General features: G+C 40.6%; 1 protein-coding gene across 3 annotated transcripts in view; it reads left to right on the top strand.

Annotated features, from left to right (window-relative positions):
• The window catches only part of LOC106588693 (adenylate cyclase type 2), a 131,848-nt gene extending 110,236 nt beyond the window's left edge, over nucleotides 1-21,612 (top strand). For 2 of the 3 annotated variants that reach the window (XM_014177944.2, XM_045709582.1), the window contains exons 18-25: nucleotides 3,890-4,074; nucleotides 4,798-4,882; nucleotides 13,314-13,472; nucleotides 13,679-13,825; nucleotides 14,262-14,369; nucleotides 14,730-14,844; nucleotides 14,994-15,118; nucleotides 20,626-21,612. In XM_014177944.2, the coding sequence (XP_014033419.1) occupies nucleotides 3,890-4,074; nucleotides 4,798-4,882; nucleotides 13,314-13,472; nucleotides 13,679-13,825; nucleotides 14,262-14,369; nucleotides 14,730-14,844; nucleotides 14,994-15,118; nucleotides 20,626-20,778 (1,077 nt within the window). In that variant the 3' untranslated portion in view covers nucleotides 20,779-21,612. The other variant, XM_045709583.1, reaches the window with a different exon arrangement.
• The last annotated feature ends 3,759 nt before the right edge of the window (nucleotides 21,613-25,371 follow it).

Below are 25,371 nucleotides of genomic sequence, written 5' to 3' on the forward strand. Positions count from 1 at the left end.
TTTTGGTTACTATATGATTCAATTTATGTTATTTCATAGTTTTGATGTCTTCACTATTATTCTTCAATGTAGAAAATAGTAACAAATAAAGAAAAACCCTTGAATGAGTAGGTGTGTCCAAATTTTTGACTGGTATTGTATATATTGTAACTTTTTTTCACCCACCCAAATATCTGCAGGCCTACCCACCAACAAATGTCTGGCTACGCTACTAACGTCTACTCTGGGTCAGACCTGGGTTTCAAATATTTACAATACTTCAGGTGAAAAATTAGCTTTTGCTTTCCTTTCTGGAAGAGTCTGAATTTTGGGGATTATTCCATGGTTCCAATATTGGATTTCATTAAGTTAGCGTTCGTCACTAGCGTTCTGTTTTTATTAGTTCATAGTAGAAAAGTCACTCCTTTGTAAATCATGTTAAGTCAACACTCATATTTCTTTAACCAGGGGCACAAAAGTAATGTTTGTTTACATTGTCTATCATAAACGTTGCGTTACATCAATCACAATCAAACCGTTTGTGTTTGTGTGTGACTGTGTAGACTGTTGATCTACTCAGTGTTTTTTCACAGCAGGCTTACAACAGCTGACAGAGAACCGAGAGACACTGTGCTGCTGTCAATGTGTCGTGGTGACACTGAGAGGGCTCTAGAAGTGGCCTGGTTGTTGACTTGGATAGTATCTCAATAGTCTAAAGTGGCTTTCTCTCCTTGTCTCCTCTCCTTCATATCGATAGTCAAAAGTAGTTCAAGTTCATGGGAAACTGGCTCGCATCTGGTGTGGTGTCGTAACGGTGTTTTTCCCTCAATTGCATTTGAATTACTTGTGCGACAGCCCTAGTCTTCCTGCCTTGCTTCACACACTTCACACACAGCCTACATAATCACTCACTCCTAGCTACATCTGAGGCAAGATCATCTCTGTCTGTTAGAAACAAAAACTCTGTCCTCCTGAGATTTAGTATTGATTTAGTGTTTATCAGCACTAGAGAACAGCCTTGCTGAACAGGGCTTAGACAAGCTCATTACTGATGTTTTACACCTCAAGGAACTCATAAGTGAACAGAAACAATGAATGAACAGATCCAGTCCATTTTCATACACAGTTTTCATTTTAATTTTTTACCTTCTGTGTACAACTTTATCTAATAGTTAACAATAATATCTTACACATCATTACCCTCCTCCATAGTGTCCAACACCTCAATCTCATTCCCCTATTTTATAAATAGTTTTTCTTTATACAGTGGACCGATTTCTTTGGAATAATTGTAGTTATCCACTTTTCACGACTGATGCATATGCCCCTGTGGCCATTCTCACCCCAAAATCTGATTTAATGTGGCCCCTACTTCTAGTTCAGGCTTTCATTCACACACCTCCCTTCACCATTAGTCTTGACTGGGAGCCAATTCCATCTATTTTCTGCATCAGTAATATTCCTTTATTTTTTCTCTCTTTTTTTTTCACTTAGACACCTCTCTTTGCTAATAGCCCGGACCCATTTCTCCTATCTTCTAAATGAATGGTGTTTACCCTCGTCAGCCAGTAATAGCTAGTCCTCATTCACTGCTCTCCACATATTCAGTTATACTATATACTTCCCTCTTAATAGCTGACTCTTTCTTTCCTTCCTTCCTTCCTTCCTTCCTTCCTTCCTTCCTTCCTTCCTTCCTTCCTTCCTTCCTTCCTTCCTTCCTTCCTTCCTTCCTTCCTTCCTTCCTTCCTTCCTTCCTTCCTTCCTTCCTTCCTTCCTTCCTTCGCTCCCTACTCTCCTTCCTCTAGTTCAGTAACTTTTTCTGATCCATTGCCCTGTGTTGGCCCAGCTCTCCCTTAATGGACCATAATACTCCCTCAGTGAAGTGATACTCAGCCCATAAAGAGCCATATTCCATTTTTTATAGGCCAGGATATATGATGTCCATTATAGTTTTGGGGGGGAAATGTTGACTGGACATTTTTGGGAGGAACTGTTGTTATGGCTTGCTAATGTAGACTCATTAAGTAGAGTCTAGTCTATTGTTTGACTCTCTCCATCTGTCTACAGAGCCTTCAGAAAGTTTTCATATCCCTTGACTTATTTCACATTTTGTTGTGTTACAGCCTGAATTCAAAATGGATTAAATATAAACATTTTCTCACCTATCTCCAACGAATAACCTATAATGACAAAGTGCACATTTATTTAAAACACATTTATTTAAAATGAAATACAGAAATATCTAATTTACATAAGTATCCACACCCCTGAGTCAATACATGTTTGAATTACCTTTGGCAGAGATTACAGCTGTGCGTCTTTCTGAGTAAGTCTCTAAGAGCTTTGCACACCTGGATTGTACAATAATTGCACGTTATTATTTTGAAAGTTCTTCAAGCTCTGTCAAGTTGGTTGTTGATAATTGCGAGACAGCCATTTTCAAGTCTTGCCATAGATTTTCAAGCGGAGTTGAGTCAAAACTGTAACTAGGCCACTCATGAATATTCAATGTTGGCTTGGTAATATACTCCAGTGTATATTTGGCCTTGTTTTAGGTTATTGTCCTGCTGAAAGGTGAATTTGTCTCTCAGTGTCTGTTGGAAAGCAGGCTGAACAAGGTTTTCCTCTAGGATTTTGCCTGTGCTTAGCTCCATTCCATTTATTTTAACTCCCTGGTCCTTGCCGATGACAAGCATACCCATAACATGATGCAGCCACCACCATGCTTGAAAATATGAAGAGTGGTACTCAGTGATGTGTTCTGTTGGATTTGCCCCAAACATAACTCTTTGTATTCAGGACAAAAAGTAAATTTCTTAGTCACATCTTTAGCAATTTTACATTAGTGCCTTATGCATGTTTTGGAATATTTGTATTCTGTACAGGCTTCCTTCTTTTCACTCTGTCATTTAGGTTAGTATTGTGGATTAACTACAATGTTGTTGATCCATCCTCAGCTTTCTCCTATCACAGCCATTAAGCTCTGTAACTGTTTTAAAGTCACCATTGGCCTCATGGTGAAATCCCTGAGCGGTTTCCTTCCTCTCCGGCAGCTGATTTAGGAAGGACGCCTGTATCTTTGTAGTGACTGGGTGTATTGATACACCATCCAAAGTGTAATTAATAACTTCACCATGCTATAAGGGATATTTAATGTCTGCTTTTTTATTCGACCCATCTACCAATAGGTGCCCTACTTTGCGAGGCATTGGAAAACCTCCCTGGTCTTTGTGGTTGAATTTGTGTTTGAAATTCACTGCTCGACTGAGGGAACTTACAGATTATTGTGTGGGGTACAGAGATGAGGTAGTCATTCAAAAATCATGTTAAACACTAGTATTGCACACGGAGTGAATGAATGCAACTTATTATGTGACTTACTGAACACATTTTTACTCCTGAACTTATTTAGGCTTGCCATAACAAAGAGGTTGAATATTTATTGACTCAAGACATTTCAGCTTTTCATTATTAATGAACTTGTAAGAATTTCTAAAATCATAATTCCACATTGACATTTGGGGGTATTGTGTGTAGAACCAGTGACAAAATCTAAATGTAGTCAATTTTAAATTCAGGTTATAGCACAACAAAATATGGAAAAAGTCAAGGCACTTTCTGAAGGCACTGTATATCATCTCAAAAGATTGGATAAAATATTTTATTGACTTCTCATGCCTTTCCCCTCCTCTTTCTCCCTCCCATCCACCCTCTCCCGCCTCCTCTCTCTCTCTCGCTCTCTCTTTCTCCCCTCTCCCCCTTTTCTCTCTCTCTCTCTCTCACTCCCACGCTCCTTCTCCGCCCTCCTTCTCTCTCTCTCCCCCTTTTCTCTCTCTCTCTCTCTCTCTCTCTCTCTCTCTCTCTCTCTCTCTCTCTCTCTCTCTCTCTCTCTCTCTCTCTCTCTCTGTAGTATTTTATCTACTGTTGTATCCTGGGTCTGGTGTCATGTTCTGTGTTCCTGAGGATCAACTACGAGCTGAAGATGGTTGTCATGCTAGTTGCCGTGGTGACCTACAACATCATCATCCTCCAGACACACGCACACCTGCTGGACGGATACAGTACTGCACTCTACAGCACACAGACACTGGATAGGTACACACACAAACACATGCACACACACTGAACAGGCTAGAGAGACAGCTTTCCTTTTATGAAAACCTTGGTATTAACACAATACTCCTTTCCTTCGGCCCTGATGTAATATATATGGTAGAAGCCATAGACATACAGCCTTCAGGGAATTACTGTGCATATGTGTGTAGGGTTGAGGCACATACACACACAAGCACACAGAAACCAACCAACCCACCCACACACACAAAACAAACACACACACACACACACACACACACACACACACACACACACACACACACACACACACACACACACACACACACACACTGTTAACACTGTTTCTTCCCTTACTGTTATTTGTGCAATAATAGCCCAATATTCAGAGCCACAGACAAAGTCATTAGGGAATGTCTGTCAAAGCGATATTCCTTTCAACTGTCAATCAAAAGTTGTCGCTATGGAATAGAACTCGGTTGCCGGGGTAATTGTTGTTCGGATCTGACAGGTTCTATGATATTGGGTTTTTGTCTTCATAGAGTGGAATTTATTTTGCTGATATGAATGATGGTTAGAGAGAGAGAGAGAGAGAGCGAGAGAGAACAGAGCAGGGGATTCACTCCTGAGACCGATCAAGTTATTACATTGATTGAAAGTTGCACTTTATGGTGGTGAAAGACTTTCATTGTTTTGTTTTTGTTCTTTCATCTCTCTTTTTCTCTCTCATCCCTCTTTCCTCAGGCCAGGCATTCTAAAGGATCTGAAGACGATGGGTTCTGTTTCTCTCTTCATCTTCTTCATCACTCTACTGGTGTTAGCACGACAGGTACAGTACCTGTTATAGCTATTTAAAAAAATGTATTTCACCTTTATTTAACCAGGTAGGCCAGTTGAGAACAAGTTCTCATTTACAACTGTGACCTGGCCAAGATAAAGCAAAGCAGTGCGACACAAACAACAACACAGAGTTACACATGGAATAAACAAACATACATTCAATAACACATTAGAAAAGTCTATATACACAGCGTGTGCAAATGAGGTAAGATAAGGGAGGTAAGGCAATAAATAGGCCATAGTGAAATAATTAATTTAGCAATTAAACACTGGAGTGATAGATGTGCAGAAGATGAATGTGCAAGTAGAGATACTGGGATGCAAAGGAGAAAAAAAAACTTTATGGGGATGAGGTAGTTGGATGGGCTATTTACAGATGGGCTATGTACAGGTGCAGTGATCTGAGAGCTGCTCTGACAGCTGGTGCTCAAAGTTAGAGGGAGATATGAGTCTCCAGCTTCAGTGATTTTGCAATTCGTTCCAGTCATTGGCAGCAGAGAACTGGAAGGAAAGGCAGCCAAAGGAGGAATTGGCTTTGGGGGTGACCAGTGAGATATACCTGCTGGAGCGCGCGCTACGGGTTGGTGCTGCTATGGTGACCAGTGAGCTGAGATAAGGCGGGGCGTTACCTAGCAAAGACTTATAGATGACCTGGAGCCAGTGGGTTTGGCAACAAATATGAAGCGAGGGCCAGCCAACGAGAGCATACAGGTCACAGTGGTGGGTAGTGTATGGGGCTTTGGTGACAAAACGGATGGCACTGTGATAGACTGCATCCAATTTGCTGACTAGAGTGTTGGAGACTATTTTGTAAATGACATCGCCGAAGTCAAGGATCGGTAGGATAGTCAGTTTTACGAGGGTATGTTTGGCAGCATGAGTGAAGGAGGCTTTGTTGCGAATTATGAAGCCAATTCTAGATTTAATTTGGGATTGGAGATGCTTAATGTGAGTCTGGAAGGAGAGTTTACAGTCTAACCAGACACCTAGGTATTTGTAGCAGTCCACATATTCTAAGTCAGAACCGTCCAGAGTAGTGATGCTGGATGGGCGGGCAGGTGCGGGCAGCGATCGGTTGAAGAGCATGCATTTAGTTTGACTTACATTTAAGAGCAGTTGGAGGCCACGGAAGGAGAGTTGTATGGCATTGAAGCTCATTTGGAACTTAGTTAACACAGTGTCCAAAGAAGGGCCAGAAGTATACAGAGTCTTCGTAGAGGTGGATCAGAGAATCACCAGCAGCTATGGACCATGTACTAAATATGTTGTAACTATGTAGTATCTACGTGATAGCTATGTACTGACTATATAACAACTGACTTCTGCCTGCGTCAATAGTAGCAGGTGAAAATAGAACTCAGTAATTCACACAGATGGAGGACAGAGAGAGACAGCAAGATGGAGGGTGTTGTACTGTCTCTTCACTGAGGCAGGGGCTTAGGCATGGGTGGGCACAATCCCACCAACTGGGGAGCCAGGCCCACCCAATCTGATTGATTGCTCTATGTGTCAGTGTTCCAAACGGGACATTATTTGTCTTTTTACCTAAATTAGAGAGGCACGAATATCATACCCCCAAGATATGCTAACCTCTCACCATTACAATAACAGGGGCAGTTAGCATTCTTGGGGGAAATGTAATTTTCTCACTGATCATTATTCATGCTTCATTCAGGATTATCCGTAATCATCCATGTCGAAGTGTTTAGAAACGTATTATATTCTTATTTACAGTAAAAGTGACTCCAAAATGACACAGTACATTATTTACCATTCATTTATACTGAGCACAAAATAATCTAAAACACACACAAAACAAACATTAAATTCATCCAAGAAGTTTGCAGAGTCACAAGCTTGATGTAATCATGGTGTAATAGGAACATGGGACCAAATGCTAAGCGTATGACTACAGTGGCATGCAAAAGTATTCACACCCCATGGCATTTGTCCTATTTTGTTGCTGTACAACTTGGAATTAAAATAGATTTTTGGGGGGTTTGTATCATTTGATTGACACAATATGCCTCCCACTTTGAAGATGCAAAATATTTTTTCTTGTGAAACAAACAAGAAATAAGTAAAAAAATAATAATAATACCTGAGCGTGCGTAACTATTCACCCCCCCAAAGTCAATACTTTGTAGAGCCACCTTTTGCAGCAATTACAGCTGCAAGTCTCTAGGGGTATGTCTATAAGCTTGGTACATCTAGCCACTGGGATTTTTACCCATTCTTCAAGGCAAAACTGCTCCAGCCCCTTCAAGTTGAGAGGTATTGGGTTTGCGCTAGACACAGTGTTTTCCTTGATGTCCAAAAAGCTACATTTTAGTCTCATTTTACCAGAGTACCTTCTTCCATATGTTTGGGGAGTCTCCCACATGCCTTTTGGTGAACACCAAACATGTTTGCTTATTTTTTTCTTTTAGTAATGGCTTTTTTCTGGCCACTCTTCCGTAAAGCCCAGCTCTGTGTGTACGGCTTATAGTGGTCCTATGGACAGATACTCCAATCTCTGTTGTGGAACTTTGCAGTTCCTTCAGGGTTATCTTTGGTCTCTTTCTTGCCTCTCTGATTACTGCCCTCCTTGCCTGGTCCATGAGTTTTGGTGGGCGGCCCTCTCTTGGCAGGTTTGTTGTGGTGCCATATTCTTTCCATTTTTTAATAATGGATTTAATGGAGCCCTGTCGGATGTTCAAAGTTTCTGATATTTTTTTATAACCCAACCCCGATCTGTACTTCTCCACAACTTTGTCCCTGACCTGTTTGGAGAGCTCCTGGTCTTCATGCTGCTGCTTGCTTGGTGGTGTCCCTTGCTTAGTGGTGTTGCAGACTCTGGGGCCTTTCAGAACAGGTGTATATATAACGAGATCATGTGACAGATCATGTGACACTTAGATTGCACACAGGTAGACTTTATTTAACTAATTATGTGACTTCTGAAGGTAATTGATTGCACCAGATCTTATTTAAGGGCTTCATAGCAAAGGGGATGAATACATATGCACGCACCACTTTTCCGATTTGTATTTGTTCGAATTTTTGGAAACAAGTAATTTTTTTCATTTCACCAATTTGGACTATTTTGTGTATGTCCATTACATGAAATCCGAATAAAAATCTATTTAAATTACAGGTTGTAATGCAACAAAATAGGAAAAACGCCAAGGGGGATGAATACTTTTGCAAGGCACTGTACTTAATACACATACTGTATAAGTGAATTTGTGCCAATACTTATGGGGGACTATGTACAGAAAGTGTTTTCCATCAGACAACGATAAGCACTACAACACTGTTTTTTTCCCACACTTTTAGAAACCATGGAACACGCCTCTCCACTTCAATTCGCACTCTGTCCCATCCTCCACTGAGACATGACCATCAGTCCAGTGAAATAAAAAAAATAGTTATTTCAACAACAATTTTTTTAAATGTATTTATTTAACTATGCAAGTCAGTTCAGAACAAATTCTTATTTACAATAATGGCCTACCCCGGCCAAACCTGGACGACGTTGGCCCAATTGTGCGCCGCCCTATGGGACTCCCAATCATGGCCGGATGTGATACAGCCTGGATTCAAACCAGGGACTGTAGTGACGCCTCTTGCATTGAGATGCAGTGCCTTAGACCGATGCGCCACTCGGGAGCTCCGATGTGGCTCGCAAGTAGTAGGCTACAACAACTGACCTCTGACCAGTGTTATCATATAGCCTAGATACAACAACTGACCACTGATCAGTGTTATCATATAGCCTAGATACAACAACTGACCACTGATCAGTGTTATCATATAGCCTAGATACAACAACGGACCACTGATCAGTGTTATCATATAGCCTAGATACAACAACTGACCACTGATCAGTGTTATCATATAGCCTAGATACAACAACTGACCACTGATCAGTGTTATCATATAGCCTAGATACAACAACTGACCACTGATCAGTGTTATCATATAGCCTAGATACAACAACTGACCACTGATCAGTGTTATCATATAGCCTAGATACAACAACTGACCACTGATCAGTGTTATCATATAGCCTAGATACAACAACTGACCACTGATCAGTGTTATCATATAGCCTAGATACAACAACTGACCACTGATCAGTGTTATCATATAGCCTAGCTTGAGACTCAAGTTTTGAAATAGGGACTCTATGTCATTTATAATAAGAGGTAGGCCTACATGAAGAAAATTGGCAAATGTATGAAACAATATTTATTTACAGTCAATGTAAATAGCCTATGATTTTTCACATTTTGTTGTCTTACAGACGGAATTTAAAACTGATTAAATAGCGATTTTGTGTCATCGTTCTACACACGATAGCAAATAATGTCAAAGTGTAATTATGTTTTTCGAAATGTTTATTAATTAATTAAGAATTAACAGTTGAAATGTCTTGAGTTAATAAGTATTCTACCCATTTATTATGGCAAGCCTAAATACGTTTAGGAGTAAAAATGAGCTTAACAAGTCACATAATACATCACATGGAGTTTATATAATAGGGTTTAACATGATTTCTGAATGACTACCTCATCTCTGTACCCCACTCATACAAGTATTTGTCACTACAAAGACACTTACTTGCCGGAGAGGAGGGAAACTGTTCAGGGATTTCACCAACAGGCCAATGGTGACTTTAAAACAGTTACAGAGCTTAATGGATGTGATAGGAGAAAACTGAGGATGGATCAACAACATTGTACTTACTCCACAATACTAAATTAATAGTAAAACTGCAAAAAATGTGGCAAAAAAAATGAAATTGATGTCCTGAATGGAAAGCGTTATGTTTGGAGCAAATCCGACTCAACACATCACTGAGTACCACTCTTCATATTTTCAAGCATGGTGGTGGCTGCATCATGTTATGGGTATGCTTGTCATCGTCAAGGATTACGGAGTTTTTTTTAAGATAAAAAGAAACGGAATAGAGATAAGTAAGTGCTATAGGAAAACCTGTTTCAGTCTGCTTTCCAACAGACACTGGGAGACAAATTCACCTTTCAGCAGAACAATAACCTAAAACACAAGGCCAAATATACACTGGAGTTGATTACCAAGAAGACAGTGAATGCTCCTGAGTGGCCTAGTTACAGTTTTGACTTAAATCAGCTTCAAAATCTATGGCAAGGCTTGAAAATGTCTGTCTATCCATGATCAACAACCAACTTGAAAAAAGCTTGAAGATATTTTTAAAGAAACATTTTCAAATATTGTACAATCCAGGTGTGCAAAGCTCTTTGAGATTTACCCAGAAAGACTCACAGCTGTAATCGCTGCCAAAAGTAATTGTCACGATTGTTTGTAGAGAAGGACCAAGGCACAGTGTGAGTATTGTTCCAAATCTTTACTAATATGTGAAACTATGCAAGACATACAATAAACTATAAACAAAACGTGACGACAGAGGTGCAACATGCACTAACTCAAAATAAGACAAACACAGGTGGGCAAACAACTACTTAAATATGATCCCCAATTAGTGACAACGATGACCAGCTGCCTCTAATTGGGAATCTTACAAAAAACCCAACATAGAAAAAAGAAACTAGAACACAACATAGAAATAAATAAACTAGATAAACCCCCCAGTCACGCCCTGACCTACTCTACCATAGAAAATAAGAGCTCTCTATGGTCAGGATGTGACAGTAATTCTAACATAAATTGCAAACATTTCTAAAAACATCTTTTCACTTTGTCATTATGAGGTATTGTGTGAAGATGGGTGAGGAAAAAAAGCAATTTAATCCATTTTGAATTTAGGCTATAACACAACAAATGTGGAAAAAGTCAAGGGGTATGAATACTTTCTGAAGGCACTGTAGGCTATGGCTGCCTATTGTGATTATTACTGTTATATCAGGACATTATGCTCTAGTCTCAGTCTATTATTTATAGACCTATGGTTTATTATGTGTAGGTCTATGTGAGTCGCATGTTAAGAGCAAGACTCATGGATTAACGTAGGCCTACAAGACTATTTATCTATAATGTGAAATCACTTATTAGATGGTTTGTTGTGTGCGATCGATTAAAGTACAAAGCAAATAGGCCAGTGTTACCTAGTATTGATTTTTCAGTGTAACATTTCTAGTGTTGAATAAGGAGTTAAATTAACACTCAGGTGTAAAAGAATCCTAGTGTTAGTGTTAATAACCAGTGTCGAGTGGAGAGTAAAATGTTCCCATCAAAACGTTGCCCATCATGATCTTATTTCACAGTGTGCTCTACTGCAGCTAGACTTTTTAGGATTGTTTTGAATTAATATCTGTGTTTTTACATGTACATTGATTGATTTATTAATCTTATGCTACACAAAGACAAATAGCATACATTTTTATCAACTAATTCAATCAGTTAGTTAGATTTATTGCACCCATTACTGAAGTGGGTGTTACAGTTAAAATGGTTTAGGTAGTCTCCTTTCTTAATATTCCTTATCCTGACAATTATTTCGGAAGCAGGTTGCAGATGAATAAAAATTCTAACTGTTGGATGTGCTAACTGTCTGTATTTCAGTAGGAATAACATCACTTTACAAGCCAGCATAGTTGTCAGGTATGCGGAAGTGGCTGCAAGGGAGTCAGGCGCAGGAGAGCATGTATTTGGTAGCACACGGAGACTTTTATTCAGGCGAACCAAAAGCACACGGCACAATGAACACAAAATACAAAATGGGTATACATAACCCAGTGCAACCAGACTAACGTGCGCATACATCAACACAGATTGAGAGGCATCGACTTCTGCAGAAGTCGTGACAATAATGTCACTTAAAGGCCTGATGTCAGTGATGATTTAACATTGGAGAATTTGCTGTCTAGGGTATAGGATAGGCTATGCTTTTATGATAATGAAATTATGATTTGAGTGCCTAAATTTTGTCCGACCTACATTTTTGCTGGCCCTGCCATCATCAAATGTTTGCCTAAGCCACTGCTCTCGAGTACCATCCATCAGAGCTTTTCAGAGACAGTTTTGTGTACCCAAATATACCATTCCCATTGGACAAGAGCCTGCCCATACAGTTCACCCTGTTGACAAACTGGGTTATAGTCACCAGTAGGGTAGGGGCTGTGTTTTGGGGATGACGTACATGTTTCATTTAATTGCAGTATTTGGTTAGCTGTATTTTAAACGATTTTACAATGGTAAGCCTTTGTTTATTGCAAATATTTTCTGGAGGTGTTAAATAGTCTCTCCCTTGCAGCATTTGGCTCTAAACATGAGGTAATGCTGAATCCCTAAAGAACAGATGAATGATTCATTCATTAAGCGTCATCAGTAATTACCTTCTAAACAGCCTCTGATAATACCACTGTTCCTGCCTGACCTAGTTACTAGGCTTTCTCAGCTCTTCACAAGGATGACCTAACTAGTACACACACACACGTATATAAACGCCGGCCCACATAAGCTCTAATACAGGGCGCACACACACACACACACACACACACACACACACACACACACACACACACACACACACACACACACACACACACACACACACACACACACACACACACACACACACACACACACACACACACACACACACCTGGGCGTTTTGACCACCATCTCACGAATAACCAATGAGAAACCAGCACCTATACTTTATGCTAATCAGGCTGGTGTTCAGCGTTTCCTGGAGTGAAGCCGCTATCCTCTGCTTCATTGTCTTTTTACCGGAGCGCTCATTTTCCATGAATACAAAACATGCTCTTAAGGGCCAGTTGGTGAGATAGTTCTACGTCCCAAACGGCACTCTAATCCCTATAAAGTGCAGTAGTTTTGACCAGGGCCCTTGTAAAAAGTAGTGCACTACTGTATATAGAGAAAAGGGTCCCATTTGGGACAGAGTCTCTTATTCTGCCATCAGATTATCTCAATTTTGGATGGAAGGGGGATGATTAGTTGACAGTAGGAGTATTGTAGGTCTATGGGGGAGGAAAATGCCCAAAATATGATATTTTGTCCATGACGTTAAAGTTAGGAGAATGTGTGAGAGGAACAGTTATAGATTACAGATGTAGCTTGAAGCAGTGACTCTCCAAGTGGACAATAAAAAATTTAAAAAACACTTTGAGAACGATATGTTTGACCATGCAGCACATTGACCCATGTGTTCTGTTTTCAATTATTTCATTGTTTCAGAAGTCTAGTCAGCAGTGAGTCAAGTCCAGTCTCATTTTAATTAACTTGATCTGTTCAGCAAATTCATAAAAAATGGACCTCCTACATTTACAGTAATAAAATATCATCACTTAATTGATGCTATTATTGGTAAACCTTCACTCAAGCTTAGTCATTTCAGAGAGTAAAGTAAAATGATTTATTATTTACTTTATTACCACCATATCTTTACCGTCTCTGTGTCCTCCTGTTAACAGAATGAATATTACTGTAGGTTGGACTTCCTGTGGAGGGACAAGTTCAAGAGAGAGTGTGAGGAGATTGAGACCATGGAGAACCTGAACAGGGTTCTACTAGAGAACGTTCTACCGGCCCATGTTGCAGAACACTTCCTGGGACGTAACTGGAAGAACGAGGTGAGGCAGCGACCATTCACAGGACATCAGAACCTTGAGAACTCACAATCATAGAACGAAGCACATTCCCATTCTAAAATTCTTCAAAGAAGACACAAAATGAATGCATTCTAGAAGTAACTTTAGAACCACACATTCTAACCCTATATGGAACCAGTAGCACTGATCCATTCCACTGACCTGTGTCTGTGTGCTTGTTTCTCCAGGATCTGTACCACCAGTCGTATGAGTCGGTGTGTGTGATGTTCGCCTCCATCCCAGACTTTAAGGAGTTCTACACAGAGTCAGACGTCAACAAGGAGGGCCTGGAATGTCTCAGACTCCTCAACGAGATCATCGCTGACTTTGACGAGGTGAGTTACTCTGTCCTCATTGGCTACTAATCACATCTGTGTGTTGGGCTGTTGTGGAATGTGTCACAGTAATAATATATCCGTTACTACTGATTATAACGGGATGTTAGACAATACAGAGCATCTTCACTGATAACAGGAATACATCTGTAACCAAACTGTCTGTAACACCCTTGTTACAGTATTCTTGCTAATTGTCTACCCTCTCTCTCTCTCTATCTCTCTCTCTCTGTGTGTGTGACAGCTGCTGTCCAAGGCTAAATTCTACCCTCTCTATCTCTGTGTGACAGCTGCTGTCCAAGGCTAAATTCTACCCTCTCTCTCTCTCTCTGTCTGTGTGACAGCTGCTGTCCAAGGCTAAATTCTACCCTCTCTATCTCTGTGTGACAGCTGCTGTCCAAGGCTAAATTCTACCCTCTCTATCTCTGTGTGATAGCTGCTGTCCAAGCCTAAGTTCAGCGGGGTGGAGAAGATAAAGACTATTGGCAGCACTTATATGGCTGCTACTGGTCTCAACGCAACACCTGGACCTGAATACACACAGGTACATCTCACACACACACACACACACACACACACACACACACACACACACACACACACACACACACACACACACACACACACACACACACACACACACACACACACACACACACAGTGGGAACTGGATGACATATATTTGAAACCCACAGAAATGATCAAACTCAGCTACAGCATCAACTCACCTCCAATTACAGGTTTAAAGCTGTGTGATGGTGCTAAACAACTGAATGATTCTCCCTCTCTCTCCATTCCTCTACCCCCCTCCTCTCTCTTGCCCTTTTCTGTCTCCCTTGTATCTTTCCTCTCTCTGTTCCTTTCCATTTTTTCTTTCTCCCTCACTCAATCTTCTACCTCTCAGGAACATGACCGTCAGTACATGCACATCGGCACAATGATGGAGTTTGCCTTCGCTCTGGTTGGGAAACTAGACGTTATCAACAAACACTCTTTCAATGACTTCAGGCTACGAGTCGGTAAGAGAGAGGGAGAGAGAGAGAGTGCGTGTGTGTATGAGAGAGACAGGAGAGAAGGAGAGAGGAGAGAGAGAGACGGTATAGTGTAATTGGTACAGTCCGACTCTGTCTTACATGTGACCTCTAACCCTTCTTCCTGGTTGTGTCAGGGATAAACCATGGTCCGGTGATTGCAGGGGTGATCGGAGCTCAAAAGCCTCAGTATGATATCTGGGGGAACAGTGTTAATGTGGCCAGCAGGATGGAGAGTACTGGGGTACTGGGAAAAATACAGGTACTCAATTAATACAGTTATACGAATAGTAATGCTACAGAAGTTTCCCAAACTCTATCTTGTTTATTTTTCTCCCTAGCACTACACACCTGACTCGAATAATCAACTCATCATTAAGCTTTGATTATTTGAATCAGCAGTGTAGTTCTAGGGCAACACCCAAAATGTGCACCCCTTAGGGAAACGCTGCTACAGTAATAATAGCTCAATGCAGTTGTATTTTATACCACTAGGGGTCGCTGCAGAAATAGATCAGGGTTAATGAGTACGGTATACAGGTACAGAGCAGATGTTATGCAAATGTGGATATATAATAATGCAGAACTATACAATATACTCAAAGCCACGATAAACTTATCTCTTTGACTACTCTCCTTTCCTGATTAAGTCTCCAGTTATTAAAATGAATTTACCACAGAGATCTTATTAAATTAATTTGAGTTAGATATGTACTTCTATAGAATATCCTGCCTACATGTGATTTGTTTGGACATGCTGCTTTGTGTTCCCTTTCAGTCGGTCACTTGGTATAACACAATATGGGGAGTCAACGACCAATCATAATCACCTGAAGAAATTACGCCCAACGGGCTAATGAATGTCGCGACCACCCTCAGAAGCCCCGCCTTTCTGGCTATAATACCAGGGCGCGCATTCATTTCCTCAATTCTTCGCTCTTCATCTCGCCTGAAGGAAGAACGTGTCACGCAATTTACAAACTTTTCAAGCACACGAGGCTACGAGATTCGGCTCCGACTTAGGTGTCTGTTGGTGGGGAGAGGGTACTTGTCCCTCTAGATATTGCGAGTTTTGGGTCTTGGTATTGTTTTTTGTGTTTGCTAAAAACCCACTACTTTCTGCTCTACTTGTGTAGACTGTGCTTCTTTGCTTGAGTAAGATGGCCAGTGGTAAGAGTAAGTTAAAAATGGCAAGTTTGAACCTCCGACCGTGCTCAAGGGCATGTGGTTTCACAATGAAAATTGAAAGATACTCATGGGAAGGGAAGCGTTGCTTACCCCTGTTTAAAGATTTTGCAGATGAGATAAAGGTGATCTTGGATTCCCCTCATTCAGCCAGGCTGGTGCTACCAGGTTATAGCGAGTTCTTGAATGTAGAGCAGGGTTTCCTAACTGGCGGCCCGTGGGTTGTCTTATTCGGCTCCGTAGGTTTTCTGAATAAAGTATACACAATATACATATACATACATACAGTACATACATATATACAGTTGAAGTTGAAAGTTTACATACAGCTTAGCCAAATACATTTAAACTAAGTTTTTCACAATTCCTGACATTTAATCCAAGTAAAAATTCCCTGTCTTAGGTCAGTTAGTATCACCACTTTATTTTAAGAATGTGAAATGTCAAAATAATAGTAGAGAGAATGATTTATTTCAGCTTTTATTTCTTTCATCACATTCCCAGTGGGTCAGAAGTTTACACACACTCAATTAGTATTTGGTAGCATTGCCCTTAAATTGTTTAACTTGGGTCAAATGTTTTGGGTAGCCTTCCACACGCTTCCCACAATAAGTTGGGTGAATTTTGTCCCATTCCTCCTGACAGAGCTGGTGTAACTGAGTCAGGTTTGTAGGCCTCCTTGCTCACACACCCTTTTTCAGTTTTGCCCACAAATGTTCTATAGGATTGAGGTCAGGGCTTTGTGATGGCCACTCCAATACCTTGACTTTGTTGTCCTTAAGCCATTTTGCCAAACCTTTGGAAGTATGCTTGTGGTCATTGCCCATATGGAAGACCCATTTGCGACCAAGCTTTAACTTCCTGACTGATGTCTTGAGATGTTGCTTCAATATAGCCACATAATTTTCCTCCCTCATAATGCCATCTATTTTGTGAAGTGCACCAGTCCCTCCTGCAGCAAAGCACCCCCACAACATGATGCTGCCACCCCCGTGCTTCACGGTTGGGATGGTGTTCTTCGCTTGCAAGCCTCCCCTTTTTTTCCTCCAAACATAACGATGGTCATTATGGCCAAACAGTTCTATTTTTGTTTCATCAGACCAGAGACATTTCTCCAAAAGGTACGATCTTTGTCCCCATGTGCAGTTGCAAACCATAGTCTGGCTTTTTTATGGTGGTTTTGGAGCAGAAGCTTCTTCCTTGCTGAGCGGCCTTTCAGGTTATGTCGATGTAGGACTTGTTTTACTGTGGATATAGATACTTTTGTACCTGTTTCCTCCAGCATCTTCACAAGGTCCTTTGCTGTTATTCTGAGATTGATTCGCACTTTTCGCACCAAAGTACGTTCATCTCTAGTTGATAGAGCGGTATGACGGCTGCGTGGTCCCATGGTGTTTATACTTGCGTACTATTGTTTGTACAGATGAACGTGGTACCTTCAGGCGTTTGGAAATTGCTCCCAAGGATGAACCAGACTTGTGGAGGTCTACCATTTTTTTCTGAGGTCTTGGCTTATTTCTTTGGATTTTCCCATGATGTCAAGCAAAGAGGCACTGAGTTTGAAGGTAGGCCTTGAAATACATCCACAGGTACACCTCCAATTGACTCAAATGATGTCAATTAGCCTATCAGAAGCTTCTAAAGCCATGACATCAGTTTCTGGAATTTTCCAAGCTGTTTAACCTGTTCAGGACAGACGTTCCGCTAGCGGAACCCCGTTCCGCCTGCGGAACCCCTAGCCAACAGCCAATGGTATCGCACGGCGCGAAATACAAAACCAACTAAAATACCACAATTCAATTTTCTCAAACAATCAACTATTTTACACCATTTTAAAGATAAGACTCTTGTTAATCTAACCACATTGTCCGATTTCAAAAAGGCTTTACAGCGAAAGCAAAACATTAGATTATGTCAGGAGAGTACCCTGCCAAAAATAATCACACAGCCATTTTCAAAGCAAGCATATATGTCACAAAAACCAAAACCACAGCTAAATGCAGCACTAACCTTTGATGATCTTCATCAGATGACCTCCTAGGACATTATGTTATACAATACATGCATGTTTTGTTCAATCAAGTTCATATTTATATCAAAAAACAGCTTTTTACATTAGCATGTGATGTTCAGAACTAGCATACCCACCGAAAACTTCCGGTGAATTTACTAAATTACTCATGATAAACGTTCACAAAATACATAACAATTATTTTAAGAATTATAGATACAGAACTCCTTTATGCAATCGCGGTGTCAGATTTTAAAATAGCTTTTCGGCGAAAGCACATTTTGCAATATTCTGAGTACATAGCTCGGCCATCACGGCTAGCTATTTTGGCACCCACCAAGTTTGTGTCTCACTAAACTCAGAATTACTATTAGAAAAATTTGATTACCTTTGCTGTTCTTCGTCAGAATACACTCCCAGGACTTCTACTTCAACAACAAATGTTGTTTTGGTTCCAAATAATCCATAGTTATATTCAAATAGCTCCGTTTTGTTCGTGCGTTCAGGTCACTATCCGAAGGGTGATGTGCGAGCGCATTTCGTGACAAAAAAATTCAAAATATTCCATTACCGTACTTCGAAGCATGTCAACCGCTGTTTAAAATCAATTTTTATGCAATTTTTCTCGTAAAATAGCGATAATATTCCAACCGGGCGACGTTGTATTCATTCAAAGGCTGAAAGAAAAAAATTGAGTAGTCTCGTGACTGCGCATCTCCAGTGTCACTGTCCCCAGGCTGACCACTTACAAATTCTCCTGCTGTTCTTCGCCCAGAGACAGCAGACACCCCATTCCACTTTCTGGCAGCTTTAGCAAGCCAATGGAAGCCTTAGAAAATGTCACGTTACAGCACAGATGCTGTATTTTCGATAGAGATGCAACAGAAGGACAACAAATTGTCAGACAGGGCACTTCCTGTATGGAATCTTCTCAGGTTTTGGCCTGCCATATGAGTTCTGTTATACTCACAGACACCATTCAAACAGTTTTAGAAACTTTAGAGTGTTTTCTATACAAATATACTAATTATATGCATATTCTAGTTTCTGGGCAGGAATAGTAACCAGATTAAATCGGGTATGTTTTTTATCCGGCCGTGAAAATACTGCCACCTATCCCAAAGAAGTTAAGGCACAGTCAACTTAGTGTATGTAAACTTCTGACCCACTGGAATTGTGATACAGTGAATTATAAGTGAAATAATCTGTCTGTAAACAATTGTTGGAAAAATTACTTGTGTCATGCACAAAGTAGATGTCCTAACCGACTTGCCAAAACTATAGTTTGATAACAAGAAATTTGTGAAGTGGTTGAAAAACGAGTTTTAATGACTCCAGCCTAAGTGTATGTAAACTTCCGACTTCAACTGTATATTTATTTTTATTGATGGACATAAAAGACTGTAAAAGCACCAGGAAATCTGTTCCAAGTGATTTTAGTTTTGTAAATCTGTTCCAAAGTGTTCCTCCACATAATAGAGAGACACGTGATGGTTTAAAAATGTTAGCATTGTTTGAAATTGTTATGTTTTAGTCAAATATTATATATGTTTGGGCTTCTTGTGGTCAATTTGCGGTGTTCAAATTCGTTGTTATTATGTTCCGGCGCCCCGACTATCAGCTCAAGAAGAAATTGACCCGCGGCTGAATCTAGTTGATGATCCCTGAAGTAGAGGGTATTGAGGAGGTGGGCCTCATTTTCCCACCGCTGATGGATGTTAAGCTGGTGAGTTACTTAGCTCCAGATGCTAACAAGGGGCTTAATCCTAGCACCGTTCTCTGAATATACAGTGACAGTTCTCAGCGGATCACCTGGACAACCTGTATCAGGCTGAGGGTGTGGTGGCCCGGTCGTTAAATGTGGTCACAATGCTACAGCAGTATCATCATATCGATATGCTACATGAGCTAAATAAGACCGTGGAGGCGAAGAGTTGGATTCAGAGCTTCTCGGCAAAATCTGTGCTATGGCTGTTTTTGTGCTGCGTCTGTCCCGCGGTACTATCCTGGCTGTCAGGAAAAGTTACTGGTTGCCGAAGTCCCCAAACCCGGTGTGGGCCGGGTATCAGAAATGCGGTACCATGAAAGCACATTGTTTCAACCCAAGGTTCCTTGGGGTTCAGGGGTATCGAGAGAGCGGTATCGTCCAGGTGTGGGCATAATAAACACAGTTCCTCCCGCGCGTTCAGACACACGGTTGTCAAGAGTGGTGGATTTGAAAACAAGCATGACAACAACAACAAAAATTATCCCAGTCCTCATGGTGGTGCTCGGTCCTTTCAGGACATAATGTAGGGAGACTGGCAGAGTGCTCCGTCCAGTGGCGGGTTCTGGCATTACTGCTCTGTCTGGCACGGTTTCAGCTGGGGCACTCGGTGCCAGTTCGCATGTGCCTGAGCGTTACTGAATTGAAGGAATGAATGCGAGCCCTGATATTATAGCCAGGAAGGCGGAGCTTCCGTGATTTCAGTTTTCCTCTGGTGAATAGGACTGGTCGTTGACTCCCCATAATATGTTCCCTCCTTCAGGGAATAGTAGTTATATTCATAACTGTATGTTTTCCCTGCTTCCAGGTAACTGAGGAGACAAGTCGTATCCTAGCGACGCTGGGCTACATGTGTTCGTGTCGAGGCATCATCAACGTGAAGGGGAAGGGAGAGCTCAAAACCTTCTTCGTACACACAGAGATGACCAGATCGCTGTCTCAAGGGACTGTGATGCCTTGAACATCATACACTGAACATTACACATACACACACACATGCAAACACACTTAAACTATACAAACAAATGTATCTACATACACACAGATAGACTTGCACACACATACACACACACATACGTGCATGCACAAATAAAGCACACACAAACATACGAGAACTTACACACACGTAACACACAGTACTGCCTGCTGTAGTAGAACGTATCAAACAACTGACTTTGTTTACAACAGTAACTCCAGACCACTTCATCTGAACCAGACAGAATGGCAGACAGACAACATTTAGAACAACAGACAGACGGCTGTACATACAGTATTACCTGCATCGTTCCTCCTTAGCTGGACACAGTAGTAACTGAACTTCACAGGGTAACGTTGTCCCTAGATACTGATCTTAGGTCAGTTTTGCATTCCCCTCTCCCCTAATGGTTAAGGTTAGGATGTGTTTAGGGTAAGCTGATCTTAGATCTGTGCGCAAGGGAAATTTCTACCTGGAGTGGATTTCATTGACTGCCTGAGCGGTCGAGTGGTGCAGTGCAGACACAGATAGTCGAAGCCATCTTGGCACCGATAGTCCTTTCACTATTACAGTACTTTTAGTCAGAAATCTAATTAAAATGTGCTGCCAACATGAAGGATAGTTTGCCAAACTGTCTATGGCTAGCCTCTCTCTATGGCTCTGGAGCAGAAAGCGACGTGGACCTCAAGAGCAGTCGGGGAATCAAGAGCTACTGGACTTTTGTAAGAAAACGAGAAAACAATATCAACAACAGGAGAATGTTTCCATGTTTTGACGCCATCATTTTCTTACTCATTAAAACATTTGTATATAAGTGAACCAATGTGCCTCGTGTCGTTGAAAGTCAACTATTTATGATTGCACTGAAAGTCCACTAAGTAGTTTGATAAAGAGGTAGTTTGATCAAATATTGTACTTTATTATGTACAGTTGAAGTCAGAAGTTTACATACACTTTAGCCAAATACATTTAAACTCAGTTTTTCACAATTCCTGACATTTAATCTAAGTAAAAATTCCCAGTCTGTGAATATTGTCCCATCCCTCCTGACAGAGTCAGGTTGTAGGCCTCCTTGCTCGCACATGCTTTTTCAGTTCTGCCCACAAATGTTCTATTGGATTGAGGTCAGGGCTTTGTGATGGCCACTCCAATACCTTGACTTTGTTGTCCTTAAGCCATTTTGCAACAACTTTGGAAGTATGCTTGGGGTCATTGTCCATTTGGAAGACCCATTTGCGACCAAGCTTTAACTTCCTGACTGATGTCTTGAGATGTTGCTTCAATATATCCACCTAATTTTCCTACCTCATCATGCCATCTATTTTGTGAAGTGCACCAGTCCCTCCTGCAGCAAAGCACCCCCACAACATGATGCTGCCACCCCCGTGCTTCACGTTTGGGGTGGTGTTCTTCGGCTCTCAAGTCTCCCCCTTTTTCCTCCAAACATAACGATGATCATTATGGCCGAACAGTTCTATTTTTGTTTCATCAGACCAGAGAACATTTCTCCAAAAAGTACAATCTTTGTCCCCATGTGCAGTTGCAAACCGTAGTCTGACTTTTTTTATGGAGGTTTTGGAGCAGTGGCTTCTTCCTTGCTGAGCGGCCTTTCAGATTATGTCGATATAGGACTCGTTTACTCGTTTTGGTACCTGTTTCCTCCAGCATCTTCACAAGGTTCTTTGCTGTTGTTCTGGGATTTTCTCACCAAAGTACGTTCATCTTTAGGAGACCGAACACGTCTCCTTCCTGAGCGGTATGACGGCTGCGTGGTCCCATGGTGTTTATACTTGCGTACTATTGTTTGTACAGATGAACGTGGTACCTTCAGGCGTTTGGAAATTGCTCCCAAGGATGAACCAGACTTGTGGAGGTCTACCATTTTTTTCTGAGGTCTTGGCTGATTTCTTTTGATTTTCCCATGATGTCAAGCAAAGAGGCACTGAGTTTGAAGGTAGGCCTTGAAATACATCCACAGGTACACCTCCAATTGACTCAAATTATGTCAATTAGCCTATCAGAAGCTTCTAAAGCCATGACATCATTTTCTGGAATTTTCCAAGCTGTTTAAAGGCACAGTCAACTTAGTGTATGTAAACTTCTGACCCACTGGAATTGTAATGCAGTGAATTATAAGTGAAATAATCGGTCTGTAAACAATTGTTAGAAAAATTACTTCTGTCATTCACAAAGTAGATGTCCTAACCGACTTGCCAAAACTATAGTTTGTTAACAAGACATTTGTGGAGTGGTTGAAAAATGTGTTTTAATGACTCCAACCTAAGTGTATGTAAACTTCCAACTTCAACTGTATCTCACAAACATGTGGTCCATAGTGTGTAAAGTTACAATCTTTGTATTTTAAAATATAAAGTCAGATTTATCTATCTTTAAATATATAATCTCTCTTTGAATATACTCTATATCTATAATCATCTCTATCTTTAAATATCTTTACTGCTCAGCACCACACTGACTGTATATCAGTTGGGTGTGTTGTTCTGTCCGTACATATTTACATTGATAAGACCACCACTTTCCTTTCCCCACTGCTCCCTCTCTATCTCTGGTGTTGCGAATACTCACACAGGAACCACTGATCCGTAGCCCTCCTCCACATTGTGTGTTATCACGTTTTTTCCTGAAGAACTCAGCGTGGATGTGAGAGACGCAGGCAAACTGCCTGCCAGGTTTGTAGAGGAGAGGAGGGGAGGCAGGCGTCTGCCATTCTCTGATGAGGACAAGACAGGTGCAGGCCTGGAAGACTCCTGAAAGGGGTGAGAGAGAAGAAAAACGGAATGAGGTGGGGGGAAAGGGACAGAGAAAGAGGATGATAGTGAATGATGAATGAGAGAGAGAGAGAGAGAGAGAGAGAGAGAGAGAGAGAGAGAAGAGAGACCTTACCAGAACACCATTACACAGCTTTTCACCCAAACAATTGTATATTTGTTACATGATATGAGTTCCTTTTGCATTCCTTTGATATTGTTAGTAGAAATTGTTCCCCAACCTTGAATTTGAAAAGCCTGTTATAATATATATTAAAGTGATCATAGACTATGTGGATAATTCAATAAATCAGATATATGATTAAAGGCTTTTTATATGAATAAAGGCTTGCTAAAGTGCCACAATTCTGCATTTATACACGTCTCTCCGTCAAACCTGTGTCACGTCTAGGAAGATTTTAACCCTCTTAATCCCTTTGCTCCAAGTTTCACCATCATTGTAAAGCTCTAGTTATTTTGTTGCTTTGACAAAGTAATTTCTGAAGATGATTATTTACTTAATGTGATTAGTCTGTCCCTCATTTTAAGGCAAATCATGTTACATGAACTCAACTCTTATTTTAGTATGGTGAAACTATTCCTTATAAAATATATTTCTTAAAGAACCATTGAACATCTAATAGTTAAATCATACAGTAAAAGCAGGTAAGCGCCCAGCTAGCACATAACGTTCTGAGAACCATGTGTTTCTAAGGTGGGAATTTCAGTACTTCAGCGTAACGCTTCCAACAGGTTTCACCGTGGTTCTATTTAAAGTCATGTTCTCAGAACATTCAGAAAACTTTAAGAAACAACGTTCTTCTGTGGGAATTTCAGTACTTTAGCATAAAGATTTCTGAGGAATCATGGTCCTGTTTAAAATTATGTTCTCATAACATTAAGAAAACTTTCCATAAAAACCACAAACATTTTTTTGTAACATTCAAAGAACGTTCAAAGAATGTTATTTAAGTGTTGATTTCCGCATCCGAACGGTTTGGCCTACAAAATATCATGATGGTGTTCTCCGTTTAACTCTACGACCTCCACAAGTGTCTTGGGACTCGTCTGAAGTTAGTACAGCTAATCTGTCAACTTCTGTCTGTAGCGTCTGCACAGTTTGGGAAACACACTAATATGACCCCTCTGTGAAAAGTGCATCTCTCTAACGAGCACATACAGTACCAGTCAAAAGTTTGGACATACCTACTCATTCAAGGGTTTTGCTTTATTTTTTACTATTTTCTTAATTGTAGAATAATAGTGATGACATCAAAACACTGAAATAACACATATGGAATCATGTTGTAACCAAAAAAGTGTTAAACAAAAAAAAACATTTTTTAGATTTTAGATTCTTAAAAGTAGCCACCCTTTGCCTTGATGACAGCTTTGCACACGCTCGGCATTCTCTCAACCAGCTTCATGATGAAGTCACCTGGAATGCATTTCAATTAACAGGTGTGCCTTGTTAAAAGTTAATTTGTGGGATTTCTTTCATCCTTAATGCGTTTGAGCCAATCAGTTGTGTTGCGACAAGGTAGGGTTGGTATACAGAAGATAGCCCTATTTTTTAAATGACCAAGTCCATATTATGGCATGAACAGCTCAAATAAGCAAAGAGAAACAACAGTTCATCATTACCTTAAGACATGAAGGTCCGTCAATCTGGAAAAGTTCAAGAACTTTGAAAGTTTCTTCAAGTGCAGTCGTGTCCAAACTTTTGACTGGTACTATACATGTTAGTTGTTTTGCTCTAGGATGCCCACAAGCCTCACAAGACTCATCTGATGGTCCCCTGGTACCAGTT

This window comes from Salmo salar, chromosome ssa27 (genome assembly GCF_905237065.1).
Source record: "Salmo salar chromosome ssa27, Ssal_v3.1, whole genome shotgun sequence".
In the NCBI taxonomy this organism is placed as follows: domain Eukaryota; kingdom Metazoa; phylum Chordata; class Actinopteri; order Salmoniformes; family Salmonidae; genus Salmo; species Salmo salar.